This window comes from Paramormyrops kingsleyae, chromosome 23, assembly GCF_048594095.1.
Source record: "Paramormyrops kingsleyae isolate MSU_618 chromosome 23, PKINGS_0.4, whole genome shotgun sequence".
NCBI classification, from domain to species: domain Eukaryota; kingdom Metazoa; phylum Chordata; class Actinopteri; order Osteoglossiformes; family Mormyridae; genus Paramormyrops; species Paramormyrops kingsleyae.
Genome location: NC_132819.1, coordinates 13,160,475 through 13,182,834, shown reverse-complemented (window position 1 = coordinate 13,182,834; position 22,360 = coordinate 13,160,475). Strand labels below are relative to the sequence as shown.

The 22,360-nt window shown below is 47.4% G+C and overlaps 1 protein-coding gene across 3 annotated transcripts in view; it reads left to right on the top strand.

Moving 5' to 3' along the window:
- The first annotated feature begins 5,917 nt into the window (after nucleotides 1–5,917).
- Nucleotides 5,918–22,360, top strand: part of jarid2b (jumonji and AT-rich interaction domain containing 2b) — a 60,193-nt gene continuing 43,750 nt past the window's right edge. For 2 of the 3 annotated variants that reach the window (XM_023811978.2, XM_072705384.1), the window contains exon 1: nucleotides 5,918–6,668. In XM_023811978.2, coding sequence (XP_023667746.2) covers nucleotides 6,624–6,668 — 45 coding nt within the window. In that variant the 5' untranslated portion in view covers nucleotides 5,918–6,623. The remainder of the gene's footprint in view (nucleotides 6,669–22,360) is intronic. The other variant, XM_072705385.1, reaches the window with a different exon arrangement.

Below are 22,360 nucleotides of genomic sequence, written 5' to 3'. Positions count from 1 at the left end.
GAAAACGTTCACAGAGAGCACCATTTATCAAGCCCCAGGGCCCAGAGGACAAGAATTCATCTTAACTTCTCATTATCTGAAACATACCCGCTCCTTAGTTGATGTACTCATTTATAAACACGCAAGTGAATGACATTCATCCTGCCTGGCATGTGGACTGGCAGGAAACCAGAAACGTAAGAATTTCTTTCATGAATCATGAACCTGTAGATATTCCAGATATAAAATATTATATCAATTAAACTGTATTGATTTTTAAATTTTCCTGAAAGACATTGATAGATTTCATTGTATATATAAATATATATAGATTATTATGGCAGAATGATCACACTTTAGGGTGTAGTTTAAGGTGCATGTCAATTATCCCTCTCAAAATATTCAACCGGGAAACAAAACCTGCATTAAAGAAATAGGTGTCATTAGTTTATGATGCTGGAATGTACAATCATTTAAATTCCAGTCTTTGTGAGGTAACAGGGTCTATGTGCCGCCACGCTACTGCTTAACATCTGGTATGGCTATTCCTTAATGTCATGCCCTGCTCGTCTGATCTTCCCGTGAGCCACGCCCCCTCGTTACCTCATGTGGAATCCCGATGTCACCAGCTGTTTCCAGTCATGTTGATTAGTCCTGTGTATTTAGGTCCATGTTCCATTATGTTTCCCTAGTCTTGTCATTGACGTTTCTGCCTGCTTTTCCTTGTGTTTAGTGTTGCTTTCCTAATAAATCCCTCGTTCCCCGATTCTCCATCTCCCTGCTCCTGCTTCCCCGGCCCATGTCGTGACACTTAGCATTTCCCTACTGTGGTCCAGGGACTGGATTAAAATATAATATGTCAAACTACAATCAGTACTATCAGTACAAGTCTCAGTCCTTGTGGTGACAACAGCAAAATATTTGTCATGTCCGGCATTTGTTGAAATTGCATTCGGGAATGGACAGCCAACGTCGCAGTAAACATAGAGATTTTTGCGAGGAATCAGTAGGCTGGATTATTTATTAGGAGAAGGTCTTTATTGGAGTTGAATAAATAAGTTTAATGCGGTCAGAGGGACAGTAGTACGTGGCTGTGATGTTCTTACAGGCCCTGGAGTAAGAGCTGAGACGCCCGGCCAGGGTAAGTGGATCCCGCCCGCAGGGAGGCACCATTTGCCGCCCCTTAAATGACCTACACCACACACAGGCGGGGTCACTGGGGTATTTTAAATTTTATTTTCATCCCTACTCAATGGGAAAATTACACAGGCCAGCTGTCATGGCTGCCCCAAGGCCACATTTACCTCGAGGCAGGTTCCTCCAGTCCAGGGGTGAGCTCACGGCACTGTCCAACAGGCTGGAACCCTAATGGCGCTGTGTTCCACGTTGGGGTCAGCCCACGCACACACACACACACACACACACACATACACACATGTCGAGTAAACATATCTTTATGGGGTCCGCTCATTTTAGTTTTTCCATTGCAGTCACAGATTTTTATTAAATTGAGTTTTCCCTTATGGGGCCCAGGATACTGGTATTCACACGGGTATTCATCACGTTGTGGGGAAATTGTGTCCCCATAAGGTAAAGTATACGGTCCACTTTCACACTCAAACTCACACTAACACACACACACACGCACACACGCACACACACACACACACACAGATGGTCTGGACATACCTTGCACACGCATGTCATTTACTCCCAGTTCCTCACCTAAGCGATTATTTACAAGTCACTCTTGGAACGATGGCATCTTTTCACTTGCAAATAAGCTTGAAGAAGAATGAGAAGGAGAAAAACAAACGTGAAAAGCAACCATCACCAAAAAAACCCCCACCTATTATAAGGAGGACATATGTAGCTAAATTGCAAGGGCCCATGGGAAATGCAAATTGGATGGACCTCCCACAAGAACGATATCCTTTATTTTCATGCAAACCATGCTGCTATGAAAAGCCCAGAATAAAAACATAAGGAATATTGCCCACTTTGAGTGTCTATCTGAATGGGCTGTAGTATATTCTCTGAGAATACTCCATTGATACACCTTTAATAACCCTAGAAGACAGATTGCACCACTGTGCTGAATACTCTCATTCAGCAACTAAATTTGAGCTGCTTCTAAACTGCAACACTAAAATAAAAAGAAAACACCTCCCCTGCATTGTTCTCTGCATGGCGGAGCACAATGTAACGAGTGATCTGTAGTACACAAACAAAGAGCTCTTACTTAGTAGAATATTATTCCTATTTTCTTTCAATTAAGGATTTTGTTAGTTGTTTTCTTCTTTTGCTGTTAATCAAATTCTACATCGTGTACGCCTCCCCACCGCTTTTTAAGCAAAATCGAAAATTATAAATTCTTCACGTCCCCTCTCAAGTCTCACTTATGAGTCGATGCATACTCTTCAGCTACTCTGATTGGCCGGCTAACCCCTAAGCTCCGCCCCCCTAACAGACCACCCAAGCTGCTGTCATCCTACCCCACAGCTGTTCCTTGGCGGCGGATGCTTGTGTTACTTTGTCTCCGTGCAGTGAAGGTCGCCCGTGCCCTCCTCGCGCCCACAATGGGCCATGGGGGTGGCCTTTGTGCCTGGCGCAGGTGTCCTGCCATGAAAGGACTCTGGGCCAGAGCAGTGGCTGTGGGGAGGGGGGGCAGGGGGCTCCACCTGTGCCCATGTCCACCCTGGATGCATTATTAGACCCACTGTAAGAATACACCTTTTATATGGGCCTTTCTGACGGTGGTGAGGAGCTCCGCATTTGGAAGGCAAACGACCCATCACCCTCCCCTGTAACTCAAATACTAGGGAAGGTCATTAATGCACAGCTGGGGCAGGTTGTGTCTGGGGGAGGGAGGGGGGGGGGGGGGTGTAAAGGTGTCAGGTTTAACAATGCTTCTGAGGAAGTGCGGCGGTTCACGCGGGGTCATGTGACCTTACAGGTTTCCAGGCACGTTCACTGTAGGGAGGAAAGGATCCCAGGTGAATTGAAGAAGCCAGCCCTACTTACAAACAGGGCTCTTCCAATGCATCGCACACTACAGTAGAACTCACCGGCACCTCCGTAATACTCTATAGAACATTGCTGATTGTTACAATTTATCAAAGTGCAGATCCCGGTTTTAACAAAAACCTTACGCCGATCGCGATATGAGTGTCTTGCCTTTGTTGACCCGTTTCGGTTTCTCCTTCGGGGAATCATGTCACGGGAGGTTTTCCAGCTCGAGATACCTAATTATCGGTTGTAAGGGTCTAAAAATCCCCAGGTCTCCCCACACCCGGAGACACGAGCAACGAAATTTGTTTTTCGATCGCATTAGAGTGTAAAAGGAGAGGGTGAGCAGGTAAACTCAATTTCACGCGAAAAACAGTAGTTACTAAAATGTAAAATGCAAAAATATGGTTGGTAACATATCACTAAAGACGACTACTTCCAGCTTCGGTCTAACTTTGGCATCTGCCTTAGAAAAAATGTCTCTCCCAGTTAAGTGTTGTTCAGTGATACACAATTTAACTCTTCCAGAAATTTGGCAAGAGAATATGGGAACATCTAACATTTCTGAGCCGATGCCAAATTCCTAACCATTCGAATATAATCAGCCATCCTTTTTTCCACGAGAGCTGATCCAACAGGGTCGCGGTGAGAATGGAGCAGATCGCGGAGAGCACGCGGTGAGGGGGGGGGAGGTGAGGGCTTTATAGGGCATTCAGAGCTGAACAAGTATCACGGAAAAGGAAAAAAACAACAAGTTTTTTTGCCAGCATTGTACTTTGTAATAAAGTAACGAAAATGTCTTCATTTTATTAAATACTGTTCATGTGTACTGATTGTTGGTTGGATATTATTATTGTTGTTGCTGTTGTTTTGGCGTTATTTAATATGTAATAACTAAGACGATACATTGACGCTTGATGTAGTTCCAGTCTAGTCTGACAGAGACGCACGTAAAGTTTCTATAACAAGGATGTTGGCACACTATATAACGCGGCCAAGAAAGTGTAGACTCAGTGGGAAAAGCGCCCTGCCGTTTAAGCGTAACAGATGACACCTAAGATTAAGCGCCATCGTCCGGTTACATTTCCATTGCCTGTGGTAAATTGCTGACTATATCTAGCGCACAGAAAGACCCCGCGATGATACCCTCATTTATAAACTGGAGAGGAATCGCTCCAGCACGCCAGAAGAAACCGGGAGTCTACGGGGATCTGAATGCAGAATAAAAAATAGATTTTACCCCAACCAGTTTGAATATGCAAAACAGTTTTATTTTAATCTGGGTCAAAAAGTTGCTTATACAAGCAAAGATAATTAAGGGCCAGAGGAGAGAAAAAAAGATGCCGTTGGCCCCATAGATTGTAATGTACTAGAGTGTAGCCCTTAGCCATAGCGTTTCCTGTATGCAGCAGTGAGCAGGCACTTCAGCAGCTCCCAGGGAAGGCTGAAATCGGCAAAGCCGGTCCTTTAGCAGGGCACCGTCAATAAAAACACTTGAAGACCGGTTTTGTGCTCTGAGCCACTCAGCATACTTTAAGTGTGATACGCCAAGGGTTAAATGAACAATTTCCTACTACGAGTTTTTGTCCGTGTTTTTTTTTTTTTGACCTTCTGGGCCAGTATGGGAGACGAGGATTCAGTCAGCAAACAGTCATAACGGCTTATTTGCAAAATCATCCACACATTCACACTTCCTTTGAGCTTCCAGTCTGCTGAAAGCGGCGGCTTTGCTTGGCTGCTGAGTGTTGCTCGTTGGTAAATTGACTACCAGTGTTATGCACCGTCACAATAAAGCGCTGGACAGGGGAGCAGCTGGAATCCATTAATTTGGAGGAACCTAAAGACCAATTTATACGGACAAAGTTATGTGCATAAATAAATAAGTGCACTTCTTTGATGTTTAACTGATCCTGACATATATTGCAAACTGTTTTGTCCCTGAAACTGATCCATTTACGTTCTTCTGTTTACATCTTGTATACATTATTTTGTATACATGTTTTACATTTTAAAATGCCTTTTTATACTACAGTTTGTATATTTCTTCTCAATTTGGGTTACTGGTACACAGAACAGTTAAAATTTTGTAAAGGGCTTACCCCTTTCAACACTGATTATATAACGTTGGGGATAACTTGATTTTAAAGAAGACATGCTTTGTGTCTTAAAGTGACTGAGATACCAGCACCAGTATCAGGGCCGGCGCCCCCCAGTCCGAGGCAAAGTGAAATTGCCTGACAAATCGGCTCCCTCTCAGCGGTTGGCGCCCTAGACGGCTGCCTATGTCACCTATAAGACTGAGTGGTATTGCACGACCCTGTGCTAGATAAGCGGATGGAAAATTGATGGATGGACAGTGGTTTATTGCCTTAAGTCCTACATTACCTTCTGGAAAAAAAAGTATATCTATCTATCTATCTATCTATCTATCCTTAATTGTACGTAAGGGTCATATATATATATATTTATTTATTTAATGGTGTAAATAACGCTATTGCTACTTTTTGTTCGAGCCTTATTGTTCTTATGTCAAATATACCGTCAATGTCATCACGGTTACATGAGCAATTGACTGCGTTAAAGACTATTCAGTTACCTCTGAACTTTTTCCGTTTAACTATAGGCATAATTATTTTACGTTATATCATTACTTAAGACGACGCCACAAGCCAGAGGAAAACCCTCAGAAGAATTATTTGCCTAGATGTGTATCAGAGCTGCAACGAAGTCAAACTTTGATCAAAGAAATACACATTGACAATTTAAATATCTGATGAAATATGAAGTCTTCCGTGCCACAATATATCTGCGTGGATAGCGACTTAAAACAGAGTTATAATCACAAAAAACGCTTCATTCTAAAAAGAGTGCACATTTTAAGCCTGATCGAAGCTTAGATGGGACGAGATGCAGATGGCGCTCCAAACCGTATTCCTTTCGCGTTAGATACATTGACGCTGCTTTAATAAAACAAAAATATGAGCATATTGGACATCATGCAGGAGTATATGCGCAGTGCAGTTCAGTTTTGGTTGGCCTACGATCACAGACTTTTAACGAGTTCTTACTAGGTTCTAGCCAAGCCGTTGAAGAGACCGCTGCTAGGGCATTTTGACTCGGTCCCTAATTCGTCAGTGCTTTTAAAGTTACCGCTGTAAGAAGGTTGCCTTGTGTAGATTACAGTGCTGGGGAGTTCGCTCATCGCCTGGTAGCTCCAGCAAAACGTGACTACGTTCCTTTTTTGTATTTATTTGTTCGCTTACCTTTAATCGGCTTCCCAAACAAGATGTAACTTCTTATACTCAATACACAGTCTTTTAGAATACTGTTAAATATTTTTTTAATGAGCCCTGTTTCGCCGATGGAAGATAGCCTACTGTTAATTATTTTGAGTATGTTATGCCGAAGTGATTTTTTGTTTTCTTTTTCCCTTTTCATTGTGGATTGGTAATTCGGGATTTTGCCAACGAAACGCGGCGTTTGTTTCGCGAAGGAAATACGGAACAGGGGAGTTAAGGCGTTACGGCTCGACAACAAACCGGGGATTTAAATCGCTTGGTGCTCCGCGAAAATAGAGAAACCTTTACAATTCATGTGGCGCTTTTCTGTTTAGCAACTACAGTCTGGATTGCAGAATGAGCAAGGAAAGACCCAAGAGAAACATAATCCAAAAGAAATACGTAAGTGTGTTATTTTAATGATTGATAATGCTTTTTAAATCGACCTTTACAAGTTTACACGTCCTTTTTGCTTGCTATAATGAAAACGTATTAAACTTTCATTGCCGGCCTTTCACGTACACTGTAAAAGAACAAAGAATTGTGTATTAAAATGTGTCGATGAGACTAAATATTCGGAGTTAGCTGTGTTGGCACCGATTTTGTAGAGAGCACTCGTGGTGCCAGGTTTTTCCTTTTCAACATCAAATCTATTATATTTGATCACTTACCGAGGTACTCTTATTTGTGCAAAAACGACAGAAACCATTGAAGCACCATTACAATGCTTCATTTGTGTGCTTGGCCACATTGATTAGCAACAATATTGGTTGAAATAGCGCGAATTTCCTCTGTAATTGTTGTCAGAATGGCTTTGTTTGGTTTTCATAGTGTTCCTATTTGAAGCCATGCAGACAGCCATATCGCCTCTGGCTTTTTCCGGGTTACATGTCCCGATGAAAGAGCTTTTCGTTAATAAACCGACTCGGCAATTAATATACAAGAGTATGGTTTTTCGTTTGAGGAATTGCTGTCGATTCGTAGTGTTTATTTGGGAAGGATCTGTGAGTATCGCGTTCGGAGAGATCGGCCACTGGAGCATAAAGCATCGAGAAAGGGGTTTGATCTTCGGATCTCTCGCTACACGCGGGGACAGAAAACAGTGCTGCGTTTGAGCCTTTCGCTGCAATTCAGTGCGACTCGGCGCTAATGTGTACAAACTCACGACGAGCAAGGGACACGTTATAACCCGGACCCTTAAATGCACTACGCGATGTTTTTGTTTCGTTTTTGCACGTATCCTGCGTATGACCTCTGAGTAGACGGATGAGGATCCCCCCCAAGTACGGCATGGCTGTGCAATTATTTCAGATTTTAGTTGATTCTTGAAACGCACGGACGCTTGCGGCCGAAGGTATCCTAAATTCTAGTTTGAGCAGATCGTGGTAAATCCAGGAATCCACTACGCTTAGGATCGCGAACTGGGGGGGTCGTTTTAAGTTGTAACTCCTTCAGTCGCATTGCAGAGGTGCTTGTACCGCAAAAGCAACCATTTTATCTTTGCAACCGCAACACTGGATATTTAAAAACGCGGACTGAAGCCCGTGGATGTCTTAAAAAGCACACGGACTCCCAACGTGTTTAATGTAGAGCGGTGAGCCAAGGGATTAAAAAGTGCAAGGCAAACAAAGACGTTAACGCATCTGAATCGCTCAGCACATTTCTCTATAACCCCGTTTAGCGTTTGACCCTGAACTTACTGTAACTGACCTCTTGGTAAAGTTTTGGGGAAGATTTTTTTATGACGTTTCACGGATGTGAAACAATTGTGGCAAACAACTTGCGTATTGAATTTCGTTGTATGTACTAAACTCTGTGTGCCTTTAGGCCCTCTTTAGAAAGCATCGGCATGACTATTTCAGGATGCCGACGAAAGTGCTCACACTCTTAAAACTCTCACAGTAAAGTTTGTGAGGATCTGTGTAAGGACAAGTATTTTGTCTGCCATGTGTTTTTAGAGCAACAGGTTAATCTACGACGTCAATACAGAACCCTATCGGGCATTTGATGTGACGTCACAAAGAGTTCGGAATGCAGAAACTTCCTCGGCGGAACGTGCGTCGGTCATTAATCCCGCTTGCGTGATACTTTGTTGCGTCATTTAATCACCGTCTTGGGAAGGAATTTTACATCAGCGGTGTGAAATGTTCAAAAGAGTCTCTTCAAGTCTGGTTTGAAAAGTGGTGCTTAAAAATGTAAACCATTTACATACAATACAAGCGGCCTTTAAAAAAATGCCTCGATTTCCAGTTTTACTTTATTTAGTTGTGTAGGCCTATCCAAGCAGTCGCGTGTGGTTATGTAAGAATTGATAGACAATTTCTGTCGGGATCAATAAAGTTAGGCATTCAATGTGTGTGATTTTTATATAAAATAAGTACATTCTTCAAATTATAAACAAGCACCATGATATAGACTACTTTCATCCTAAAAGAGTATTTATTAAATATACTCTGGATGTAACATTTAATTTGTAATTGTCCCATATAAGTTATGATTCATGACCATTCTGTAACCTTTAAACAAAGGGCTTGGACTAGAAGACCAAGTTATTGTTTTTCTGGAAAGTTTGGCTAATTAAGCAATTGGATCTTCAGGACATAAGAAATTTAAGACGAGTCATATATATCTAAAGGGTACGTGAGTATTTACTTCTGTTACTGTTTTCATAGTTATCACATATCACAGGTAAAATGTAATTTGGCGACAATTACAAACCCCATTTAACTGAAAATCCAGCGTAGTTTGGGATGTTACCAAGGCAACAACTTTGCAGTTTATGTATGATGAAATTTGATGCTGATTCAGTTTAGTTTAATATGAATAGATGGCCATAATTTTTAACCCGGGTGAATTACATCTGTTGCAGTTCAGGTAGAGAGGAAATGATTGTGGGCTTGTGGCGGTTGCTTGCGGAGGCTGAAGTTCTTTCCCGGCAGCATGGTGTCATGCAGGTGAACTGCAGATCCGATGGCTCAGCTGACAGCAGCGCTGTGTAAGGGTCAGGATTGGACCATGTGCCTGGGGGTTTAAGGTAATGTGGGTGTCCTGGCAGGGAAATGTCACACGCCCCTGATGCCAGTATCCTTAAGGAATCTCTTCTGTGGGTCTGTGGGCTGCTCGCTATCGCGTCACAGAAAACGTCCACGTACCTATCGATCTGCGGCAGGAGCGGATGCCAAGCTGAGAGTTAGATGGAGATTCGGGCACCTTTGTCCGCGGCTTGGTGTTCTCTGGGCCTTCTGGGCAGGTTGCCGTGTGGACTCCACCCACATCAGTACCCTTCCCCGTAACCCCATCATCCTCCTCTTTATGCCATTGCAGCCTGGGCTCCATCTGTCAAGGCTTTTGTTTTTTTTTGTGCTTCAGAATAGCGGTAGTCTGCTCTCATTACAGGCAATCCCTTCAAATTGTTAATGTGCTTTCTTGTAGAAATTAATTAGGCCTGATGCTCTGCTTCAGATGGAGGGCGACGGGCTGCCTGAGCGGGTGGGCCTGTAGCCCCCCCCCCCCCCCTGCTCGTCAGCTTTCCTATCAATTTTTTTATTTTCTAGATGTGAACTTTTTCCATTTACCGTCGTTGAACCTCGGAATGAATTCAGAGAACATGCAGGTGTTGGAGAAAGTGGCAGTGTTTGTTCTGTCGGGGGTGGGGAGCGGAGTGCGGGGGTGTAGGCCGATAGTGCATGTTTACGTTTTTGGGTTTTAATGGCACGGTCACGCTTTCGTCTCTCTGTTCAGAATTGAGTAACGTTTGCGAGACCTGTCCCGTCTGCGCAGACTTGGCAGCTGTGGGCGAAACTCGGTAAAGCCAAACGGGCAAACGGCAACAACACGGGAACGACCCGGTGAAGCCTTACCAGGGACACCCCCTTTCCCTTCCGGAAGCTCTCGCCCTTCTGATCTAACCTCCCCTTAATTAGCGTAAGACAATTAAACATGCTTGGCTTCCTCCTCGCCCACCCTCCTCCGTGGAATGGGAGCTTGCATTGTTTTGTTTTTCCACATATGCAAAGGGTGGGGTGAAAATTCATCAGCCGGGAGGGGAGTGTCATCTGTGAAGTAAACAAGGGAGCGGGATTGAGGTGCCCTGATCTGGGAGCCGTATTAACGGCTGCCTTATAAGCCTGCGCACACGTATGCTTTTAGTATTATTTTGATGTTGTTAATAATGGCAAATCGGTATTTACCTCAGTTCGTTTTTGATTGGGGATAGTGCTGAAGAATGGGTTTCTTTTTGGTTTATTTTGCTGGTTTAAGTGAGCGAGCCGCGCAGGGTTAGGCTGCCGCCCCGGTGCCCAGTTGGGCTTCCCCCTAATTCATTGCTGCTTGGTGGGATAAGCACAGCTGCACTGGGGCCTTTAGAGATGTAAAGGAGCTGTCAGTCTTCGTTTCATCAGGCGCACAACTGATGAGGCCGAGTCGAAAAATCCACAAGAAAGGAAACAAAACAGAGTGCAGCCAGGGCCCCGTGGGGGCCTCCGCCGGCGCACCGGGCCCCTTTTAAAATTTAAATGCGGGCCCCCGCGTGCGCCCTCGCGGTCGCCGTGTTTTGTGCCGGAGTCCCTCCTTGCTTCATTTCACCTTGTGTTTTATTGCAAATTGTCTCTCTCTGAAGCTGACACGCGTGACGTACCCGGGGTCCTGCCCGGGTCCTCGGAGGGGGCGCGGCGTCGTAATGGTGTGGGGTGTTAAGGCAGGCCGTCAGGAAGCACCAGGTGGGAGGGACTGGCTACCGTGGGCAGGGGGGGGGGGGCTGTTTGTGATTTTGTGACGGGCACAGCAAAGTAACTGTTAAACGACGTTAAAACGTAGCTTTGTCGCCAATCACAGACCATGTTACACTGAAATGGGAGTTGGAAATGGTGAGATCTCAATGGCGTTGATTATGGGAAGCGATCTCTGTCTCGCTCAGGATGTTCCATTTTTCATTTGCTCGAAATCATAGTTCCTGCTCGGGAATAGGCGTCCGAGGTTCGGCACATGCGCACGTAGATGCCATCATCGAGAGACATGTTACCTCGGAATCGGTGAAGGCGGCACGGTGCTGATTCATTTACAGCGGCTGACGCAGAGTGAAAGCAGTGCACTGTCAGTTTGGGTAACACTTCGTGATTTAAGGTCTCGTGTTTGATGCCGTCCGGTATGAATAAATGGACCAAAACGTCCAGTGTGTTTTATAACTTTAATGTGTTGCTGAAAAATATTACATTCACTTAGCAGGCAATTTTTATCCAAAGCGATTTTTTTTTGAGAAAGCTGGGTCAGACGTTGCCCGGAGCAATTGGTGATTAAAGGCCTTGCTCAAGGGCCCAACGGTGAAGTCACAAGCATGGGATTTGAACCGACAAACCTTCTGCTCCCAGCCACAGTGTCGAAACCTGCTGAACCACACGGCGCCCATGTCTTAATGTTACTCCCCTGCCTCAGGTGTGCAGATAATGCCCCTGCCATGCAGTTGCACAACGTCTGGTGTTCGCTACGCTATCGGGCCCTGATTGTGGACACATTCGGTGACCGTTTCGTAAGACTGCGCAAAAACCTCCCCGCATCTTAATCCCCCTTCCACGCCGTGACGCAGTGTCCCACTCTGCCGCATTGCTGCCGTCTTGGCTGGGCGGAGTTCGGCGTGAGGCTATCGGCTGTAATCGTGGCTGCCGCACTTGCCGGTGACGCCCGACTCGGACGCGTCCCCTTATGTGACGTGCCCTTTGTCATAGGAATCCAGACGAGCCGCCCACCAGGCAGGCAAGCCTCCCGGTCGCCGTGCTCCAGCGCGCGGAACTTTCTAGAATGGTGTCGTAAAAATGGAGTGCATGTTCGCGGACGAGCCGCCCTTCTCCCCCTCGCTGCATTGTGGTATTATCAGTGTGGTGTTTTTAATTGGTGCTTCCTCAGTGTTGGTAGTGAAGTACAGAAGTGTGCAGCCCTCCTGAAGGCCTGGCTCCCATCCAACGTATGATTTTCAATTTTCCTGTATTACCTGTTACAGATGCGTTCCAAAAACCTCAGATTTCCCCGGAAAAATCCGCAGGAGAACGTGTCGAGGGATCGTCCGTGTTCTCTTTGCGCAGGCGAGCGGCGCGTGCCCCATCAGAACCTCCCGCCGTCGTGTGTCCCGCTCCCACGTTAGCATCCCTGTCCTATTTACGGCGGTGTTTCTCGCCGATGTCGCGCGCCCCTCCCGCGTCTCATCCCGCCAGCGAGAGCGTTCCCGCGCGCGGCCTACTGCCAGGGCCGGGCGCCCATTTGCAATTCCAAGTAGGCCGATTCTTTATGTATGATTATGTTCCCGAGACAGGTTTATGAATTGCATTCTCATCATGCGTATGTAGTAACAGTCTAATTATGCGTTTTTCAAGTTTTGTTTTCACATCTGGTCCCCGTGAGTCATTTAGCTATGTCTAATCACCAATATAAGAGTCATATAGCTCTGATATTAATATTTCTGTGGAATGGCCTGTTGGTCTCTTCAGTTTAGTTACTTCTATCTACTCTTTCTCTTTTTCGCATTACTATGAAGGATCTGAAATTGTTGGAGGTTAAGAACGTTTCAGCCTGTTCTGCGGTTTGGCCATAGTAGGTTTTATGTTTTTTTTTGTTTAAATAGCTATTTGATTTGAGAGAGAGACCTGTATTTTAAACTGCTGCCTTAAGTGCTTGAGCTTTGCAGCGAGGAGGATTGGTCTCTAGGTTGTTGGTTCTAGTCCTAGGAGGGGCCCTGTCTTGAAACCCTTCAGTAAGGTGCTTGACTTAAATATGCCAGTAATTTGTTTTTTTATGGGTTACATTGCAGCTGAATGCGCATACAGTTCCGGGATCTTGACCCACATATGGGGGGTGTTGCTGTTGTACCTTTGTGGGGGTCATGTCCCAAATTCTGTCTGTCTGTCTGACCAACTGATTGAGTGACTGAGCAAGCTTTGAAAAACCCACCCCCTCCCTGCCAAATAATGCATGGATTTTGGGCACAAGTCTCAAAAACAGGGGCTCGTGCTCCTGGATTCTGGTTCATTGGAGGGATGACTGTCCATCATTCTGCATGTCCCAGAGTAGTGGGAACGTCCTAGAACTTTCTGGGCCGAGGTGTCCCACTCGGGCGCCGGACGGGTACGGTGCCTGGAGCAGGTGCTCCATTGCGATCTCTCGCATCCATGGCACGAGGCCTCGGGAGGTGATGGCGGGAGACCTGGAGCCGTGGGGACGAGCAGCGGCACAGGCTCTCTGCCGCGTTAAGGATGAGCGCGTGCTCTGAAGTGCCCCCTCACCGGCGCGTGCACTTGCACAATTACCAGCCAATTACCAGATCAAAGCTCCGGAACAAAGGAAACGGGCTTTATCCGCGGACGCCTCTCCTTGCCGGCTCCGACCGGGGATTCCCTCATGAATATCAGTCGGCACTGCGTGCGTGTTTCACCCGCGGCGGGAATCGCCGGCCGCCTGGCTGGTGTGTTTCTCTGGGACTCCCACCCCCAGTAGAAGCGAATTGTCGCCACTTCTAGGTTAATCAAACATTTGTCGTCTGTTTCCGCTCGGCCGTGTCACTCCAGCGGGTCCTGAAGCCTCAATGGCGGCAAAAGCGGGCCAATAAACACCTGAGTTTCACGTCATGTGACTTAAGGCCCATTTGAGCGATTTACTGCTTCTGTGTTCCTGTGTGACCGTCTTTTAATAAACTTTTAGGAGCAGGTTGTGCTGCAGAAATAGATGCTAGTTCCCTGTAATTTTATATCAGCTATTGGGTTTATAATTTGCTTTTAGGAGGGCTGAAGCTTAGCAGCTGCAGGCAGCTGGTAGGCCGTGCAGCAGGGGGATCTGGTGACGGCTCAGCCCAGAGATGAGGCCCCGGTTGGCCCAGATCGAATGACGGAAGTTCCCCAGCTCACCGGAGACTTAAACTTAAAGGGAAAGAAATAATTGAATTAAGACCGTGCCTTGGATGGAATTACATCCTGGCTTGTTTGCTCCTGGACCTGGTTTATAAGTTACCTACATTCTAATGGCTTTTTCCAGTGGCTTTTCTGATTTTTAAATATTGAAGCAGAGTACTGATTTTATTTAAAAAAAAAAAAAAAAAAAGAGAAAACATATTTTTACATTTCAAATGGTTCTAATTTGCCCCAAAACCAAGAAATCATCAGGTCTTCAGTTTGTTTATTTACAGGCGTTTTGGGAGGTGAAAGAAATTTAATTTTAAAGTTACCTAAAGATAAATGTTGCCATGGTGACCAAAAAAATTGATTTTTAATGCTGGTTGTCATCAGTGGGGCCTAACCACCTGTTTCCATAGCAACAGCCACAGTGCCATCGTGGTGTGTTGTGGGCTTTTTAGAGTCACCCCTTGAGTGGGTCAAAATAGCCAACTAACTCTGCCTGGCTGTAACTCCTGCCCCCCTCCCTGGTCCTCTCGTCAAATCAGAGGTAAACAGAAATCTGAGCTGTCTGGGTGCTGGTGGGGTGGGGAGGGGGGAGATTATCTCAGGAACTGCGGGCCTTTCCTTGGGCTTGTAAATGACCGGTCTTTGTCTGCTCATAATCTGGGCCGTCTGCGACTTTACCTCGCACTCCATAAATTCTTTTCGGCAATAAAGAGGGGTCATTAAGATCCAAACCTTGATGGCACCAAAATGCCAGCAGAGAGAAATTAAAGATTAAACCAAGTGTGTGTGTGTGAGAGAGAGAGAGAGAGAGAGAGAGCGAGCGAGCGAGCGTGACCCCCGGCGGCACCTTAGCTGAGGGCTTCTCCAGGCACCTCCGCATGCCCATTGTACGGAAACAGGGCCTTTACAGGAAGGGAGGGGGCTCAGAGCTCAGCAGCACGCACTGGGGGTGAGGTGGAAACCATTAGAGAAACCATTACGGAGGCCCAGCGTTTCCAGTCGCGCTGGAATTGTTTTCTCTCGTGATGGAGAGCGAGAGATCGCGAGTGTGGCTGCTTCTGTTTTTAGTCTCTCGATTTCCACACAACAGAAATCTCCCTTTCTGAGTTTCAAAGGCTCCACGGGCCTGTTTCGAGAAGCCAGCCGCGGCCTCTGTGGGGCGCCGCTTTCGGGCTCACTCAGAAGCGGGGGGGCGGGGCCAGAGAGGCTGCCTGTGCTTTTGGGTGGCTGCGGGGGGCCTCGCTGTGGGGCCGTCTTCGTGTGTGTGTGTGTGTGGCGGTGCTCCTCCCAGTCCTCCCCAAATCAAAATATTATGGCTGCACAGGTGCCGGTTTCATTCAGTAAAATCTGCCGGCTTCAGAGCCCCGACTTTCTGCTGATGCCTGAACTCACACGATACCATGATTTACTGTTATTTCTGTGCACACCCGGCACACAACTGCTTAAGCCCCCCCCCCCCCTGCACTATGACCCACTGCTTCAGATGGGACAGGCAGTGTGATGGTTTCTACTTCTAGGGGGGGCTTAAGCAGCTCCTTCGCTATCGGTTGGGATTTATAGTTGAATGGTCAGAGACCCCCCCCCCCCCACCCCAACCTTCCTTTTCGGCCTTTCAGAACCTCTTTCCCCCCCCCCCCCTCCCCGCCTGCCTGATCTTCTGAGAATTGCTCTGCAATCACCACAGAGAAAAATCAGATAAAGGTTCGCTGTGTAAGTAACCTTTAATAGCGTGTGTGTGTGTGTGTGTGTCTGAGAACCTGCTGTGTTACATAACTACTGTGTTTCAGTCAAACCACAATATTCCCGGTCCGCACTGCCGTCTGTATCCTGAATTCCCACGGGATTAGGCTCCTCCCACCAAAATGGATTTTCTGACCTGCTAACGGATGGTGAAATAAGACTCTTGTCTAGGCAACATTCCAGTTGGGTTTTGAGCCCGTATTTCTGTTCCTGACGCTTATGGTGTTTGCCCTCAGTCGTACCGGTTGACCTGATGCCCTTTTGCTCTTGTCTGAGGAGCAGATCCAAGATCCCGTGACCATATATGTGGTACAGATCCCACTTGGGCCAGTTTCTAATGTAGCAGTTCACATTGGTGTCTCCCGGAAGTATCCCGGGGGGTTGGTGTCTCCTGGCCGCGGGTGCGAAATGCTGGACACCTTTGACTTCTTGCCTCTTGATGGCCATTGGACCCGATAAACCTCATCCTGTAAATCTATGTTCTTGCTCATTCCAGGGTGTGATTCCTCATCTAAAATAAGCCCTCTGCTGAAAAGGGAGTTTTCTTACTAACACAGCGTAATTAAGTTGTGTAATGAGGTTAATGAGTCGTAAGCTTTGATTTGTCACGGCAGTTTTGTGAAATGATCTTTTTGGGGCCCTACAGTGTGCCGAACCCGAAGCGACTCAGGCAAACTACGCGCCTTAATATTTAACGAGCCCATTAGCGGCGGACTGATCTAAAAGGCTGAAAGGCATCTAATGGAGACTGCTTCTGGAAACTCTCTGGGTTTATTTTTGGTTTTCTAACTGAACCGGTCATGAACCTTTCAAGATCCTCCTACCTGACTAGGGTGAGAGTTGAGGTGCGCTCGGTTTAAAGATGACGTGAAATTCCTCTTGAATTTCCCCCTTTGCTGTGCCGGTAGTGTAGCTTGCAGAATGTGTCCTTATACCATATATCAAGCATACATTCCTCTTATGTTCTCTGGATTGTGTTTTGTTGAGCCCTAGACCTGCTCTCCTGTTACAGTGCTGCATTTGCAGGTGTTGGGACCAACGATGAGCCCAGCAGAGTCCTGGTGCTCTGCTAATGGCTCCATGTAAGAGGACGCTCTCCTCTGCGCGCCAGTCTGTGTAGCTGTAACCGCTCTGCTCAGCCCTCATCTGCTGGTGGCTTTGAGGCCCAAGTGGAATCTGTGAACTTGAGTTATGTTGCGATCTGTTACTTTAGCATCCACCAAAATGGCACCTTCCCATGGCTCATGGGTACTTCTGGAAGGAGGTACTAAAAATCAGGAGGACGTGAATTCTGAGTTTAGTTCTTGATTTGCATCGTTTTAATTCGCAAATTCATGCCCCCTTGAGCGTGGGTATGTTAGGTGTGACGTGTGCATGTTTATATAAGTAAGGGATCGCTGTCATATTCCCAGCCCTCATCAAATGCTGCTCAGTGCTGCAGTCCCGGATCGTCCCCCGTCTTTGCGTCTCCACTAGGGGCAGCACCTAGCTCTGTTGGCTTTTACTTGCAGTGAGCATGATGAGAAACGGGCTGGTGTTGTGTTCCTCTAGGGGGTGTCAGAGACCCTGGGAGGGGGTGGGGGTCTCCTGGATCCCAGCGAAATCTGACGCTGGGTACAGAGGGACGTTATTGCCCCCCCCCGATGCACGTGGCCACTGGGGGGTAGGCCTCAGGCTGCAGTGCCTCCCCCCTGACTCCCTGTGAAAGATGTAGGTGTGTTGCTGGGCTGTGAGAAGATCGATGGAGGATGTGGAGCAGAGACGTCGCCGTGAGCTTCACCCCCAGCTAATGCCACCATTCCCCCACCCCAGACGCTACTCTGTGGTTGATGTATGTATAAACAGATTGGTAGGGGTCCCCCCCCCCCACCATGTTTTCAGGAATTTTCTTACTTTATTATGATGCAGAAAGTAGGTCAGCCTGTTGATCAGCCTGGCCTGTCAGCGGCACACACTTATCGTCATCGTCATTTATTGTTATTATTGTTATTATTATTCATAATATCCCATCCTGTTTCTGCCTGATCCCCAGTCCTGTGGCGCTGTAATCGGACCCCAGGGTGGGTAGCTCCCCTGAGTGTCGTCTGTGTTGAAGGGCCAGGTCAGGAACCCCCCCCCCCCCCCCCCGTCAGTGTGGATTATCATTATTATCGCTGCCGCTATTGTTATTGTCGTCGTTATTGCTGTGTAACTTAATCTGCTGCCCCCAGCTCCGGAGAGCCACGCCAGCGGCTCATGAGGAGCAGTAACACCATCTCTGTAGCTGCATAAAAGTGGAGATTTTTCTTTCTCCGTCGCTGTTTGACAGTGATTCATGGCCCTTCCGCTGGCCCGTGTCGTCAGCGTGTCCTTACAGAGGCGTCTATGCCGGAGTAGCGGGGCCCTGCCGTGCTGTGACGCCCCCCCGCCCCCCAGTGTGGGTCTCACAGTCCCGCTGTCAGAAAGCAGTCCAGCATGTTAATTTGCACATACTTTGATTTCAATACTCATTTTATGGTCAATTTGTAACTTTTATTGGTTTTCTGGTTTTACCTCATCATAGCAACAGGCATGTGTCCATTTCTCTTCACTTTCCTGCTTTTGCATTCTTATCCTGCCTCGTAATCCTGCTGTTTACTTCATATGAGCTTTTCGCCAACGGTTCACTCTATTTTGGAATTTTGTCAGTAGTCCAGATACCACTCTGGGCCAAGTAAACAAAAAAACATTAAATGCTTTCTCAGGTATTTAAAAATATTTTAATTTCTATTTTAATTTCCTAACTGTCAGTTAAAGCTGCGTGCTGACTAACAAATTGGTGATGATGTGTTTTTACATATCCCCAAAAAAGCGACCAGACTGGGATCCAGACAGCGGTTTGACTGGCTGGTACCGATGTCCCTTTTATGATAATTGCTGTCATTTGCTGTAATTGTTTTGGTTTTCCTGTTATTATTGGCTGTCTAATTTTACAGGACGTCTCCTTGGCAAGCAGATGTGAGGCGTCTAATGTGGTTATGGCTGGGGGAGGGGCAAACCTGTGATTTTGGGTTGAGTGTTATTCGTCCTTGGTAGGGGTGCTGTTCCAGAACAATCTCTGATGACTGCGCCGTCTGATGAAGAGCCCAGGTCCAGTCAGTGTTGATCTGGCTCGTCAGTAGGTTCTGTTTTCGATAGACGTAATTTTTTTTATTTTTTATTTTTTTTAACTAGTTATGGCTGCCGAGGGGAAAAACCTGCTTATTTAACAGGAACAAATGAGGCGGGATTGTCCGGCATTCAGAATTACTCGCAAAAACAACAGCACCCCTGCTCTGAGTGGGACTGGCAGAGGCTGATGTTTGTGTTCGCGTTTGACGCGACTTGGAAAAGTCCTTTTGGTGTTGCTGGGGGGGGGGGGGGATGCTGTGAGCGCAATGGAAGCCCTGAGAGGAAATTGTGGTGGAAAGTCGTTGTGGTTGGAGTGACAACGTCACCGAAGTTCACTTGCAGCGCTTTCCACCCGCTGACATGTGAACGCTGTCCCCGGTCCCTCTGTCAGGCCCCGCGCTCGCGACGGGTTTGTCCCTCCTTGTTACTGCCTCACCGTAATTAATCACACTTAATTGACTTTGTCCGCAGTTATTTTTAGCATCTTTGACACGTGCTGTGGTGTTTTTGAGTCTGTCAGAAGTCTGTGAAGTCCTCTCTCCAGCAGCTGTTCAATCTATAATCTAATTCTAATGTGAGAACGGTAAGCCGGAAAATAAAACGTGCCAACCCCCCCCCCCCCCGCCCCGGGCCCCCAACCATTTCTCACGCCAGCCGGCATCATTTGCGAGTCAGAGACACTGCTGATGCTTGTGCGTGTCGTTTGTGAGGAGGGGTGGAGCTCAGGGTGCTGTTCTGTTGTCATGACAACGTGCCGTCATTGGCTGCTTTAGCTGTCATGGTGACGCCCACTGATAGGGTTGCTCAGACTGGTTAGTTTCCTAACGCGCTGGGGGATCTCGCCTCCTGGCCAGTGGAGATGATCATCACTTTGCCAGTTCCGTGTACTGGCCATTCCCAGTCCCCCCCCCCCCCCCCCCCCCCCCCCAAGTCTGTGGTGCCAGGACAGCTGTGATGTCAGCAGTGCTCCCTGATGCCCCCACCTGGTCGCCATGATTCTACCCCTCCTGCTCCCCGTTTCACCCCATGGGGTGAAATCTCTACCTTCGGCCTTTTGTTTTTCCTCCCTCGTCTTTGGCTTTAATGACCCCCCCCCCCCCCCACAGTCAATGGCCACATTTTGACATTAAGGCCTTTCAAAACAAGAGCTGCTGGAAATCTGGAAACCTGAGCTGAAGATGCGGGGGGGGGGGGGGGGGGGGGATTGGTTTCCCTTTCCCTCTGGCCGGCCTGTGTGTGTGTGTGTGTGTGTGTGTGTGTGTGTGTGTGTGTGTGTGTGTGTGTGTGTGTGTGTGTGTGTGTGTGTGTGCTCGCTCACCATGGACCTCTGTTTTGCTCGACAGTTAGGCAAAGCCAGATGTTGCTAAAGGTTTAATTCTCGTAGCCCTGGTCTGGCATCAGCGGAAGATACGAAAGCGCGCAGAATTACCCATATGCTTCGGTTATTTCCCTGAAGGGCTCATATGTGTCCTTGTGCGGGCCAGCCGGGCGGCGGTGTCCAGGCAGGCCCCCTGACTGTCATCTTGCACTGCCACCTGTCCCCAGTCTGTCACTCCCTCCTGAAAATATTTTGCATGTTATCTCGTTTGACTCTGTTTTGACCGTAGTTTGAATTTCTCTGGGTTGCCATGAATCGCAAGTTCGATGCCACTGTGATTAATAGTGAAAGTGTTGCGATCTCTGTGAGTCTCAGGGTACACTCATGCCATTGTTTCCCTGCCTTCGTCCGCTGTGTCTCTCATAGCGTCACGTCGCCGTCACGTCTTACAGGAAAGACCCACCTATGCTTCCAGTATTCGACTTTCTTCGACTTTTACTCAACCTGATACCTTTCAGGTTGGCCGGGTCGCCCTCCTGTCATCATGTAAACCTCGGCCCGTCAAAGCAGAGCCGATTCCACCTGAGCGTCAGCGGTAACTTTAGCTCGTCCTGTTGGCGTGTCCTCTCGTCCGTGGAGGCGCATGAGTCTAAACTCGGCCAATGACGGGCAGCCGGCTCCTTGTTGGCTAACTCCCGCCGTTCAGTTAAGTGCTGTTCCTTTTCCTCTGAATGTTACACAGCTGCAACTGGTGACAAAGATCATCTGCCGACCACAAACTAAGAGCTCTTAGTCACCACCCCCCCACACACAAAGGAAATTTGAGAACACTTAAAATGCCACTGGTGCCGAAAACAGATAATTCCCTGATCCCTTCTAAGAAGGAGATCGATTCGATCCGGAAGCAGCCTATGGGCAGTGCGGACAGCAGACGGGCTTTACGTAACGTGCGGAGATCTGTCGCGCGGATGGGAAGCTGTGGATGTTTTGCATCTGACGGGCAGGTCCGTCTTCGCCCAGCGTTAGGCTCCGTGTTACTGTTAGACTCGAGCTGGCAGAGCAGAGCTTTTAGGGTTTTTTTTTGACCAAGAATGACGCTAATTTTTAAAAATCACCAGCTGTACCCGCTCGGACAGTCCCCACCCCCTCTTCTCTCGGGGTGAGTGGCTAGGTCTCTCCTGCACACTCAGCAGAGGGGATACTGACAGAGGCAAGGGCCTTTGCTCTGCTTTTGAGCCACGCGCTCTGTTCTGGAAGCGGCAGATCGGCGCCAAATTATCCTCCAGCCCGTTTCCCCCCCCCCCGTCTTTCCCAGGTCTCCCGCTGTCCAGCCCCCCCCTGCAATGTCACGCTCCCGTCGCTGTCGGATCAGTAATGGCGTTACAGTGGGGGTGTCTGTCTGCATGGCACAGGCCCAGCAATGAGGCCCCTCCGTTTGTGTCTCTGTGGCCCTGGGGGGGGAACCTAAACCTAACCAACCGCCCTCCCCAGGCATTCTTCCGCTAACAAGATGGTGTCATACATTCATATCATTGTGTGGACTCATAATTAATTTCTGTGAGCATAACCTTAACTAAGGCCCTAACTTTAACCATAATTAACTAAACAAAATATGAAACTTTGCATTTTTAGTTTTTTTTTATCTTATTTTTGTTTGTTTATTTATTAACCTGGAAAATGTCCCCACAAGCTAAAAAGTAGTAAATCCCATACATACAGACCTCTGAAATAGCTTTACTAAATGCATGTACTTCCTCCTTCCTGCCATGCAGTCAGAATAGTTGGTAACCTGCTAGAATGAGACCCCCCCCCCCCACCAGACCTCAGAATGAATGAAGACCCTTCTGCTTCTGCTTTTACCACATAAACATAACTGTACTATTCTCGCTGAGACTGTTTCATCGCAACAAACTTGGATTCAGCCCGAAGTATCAACACAATGGCTTTAGGGTAGGGAAACAATGCAGAAAATGCACCTGAGCCTAACTTGCGTGTCGCATGCCTCCGCGCTGATGCGGAGGCCGCGG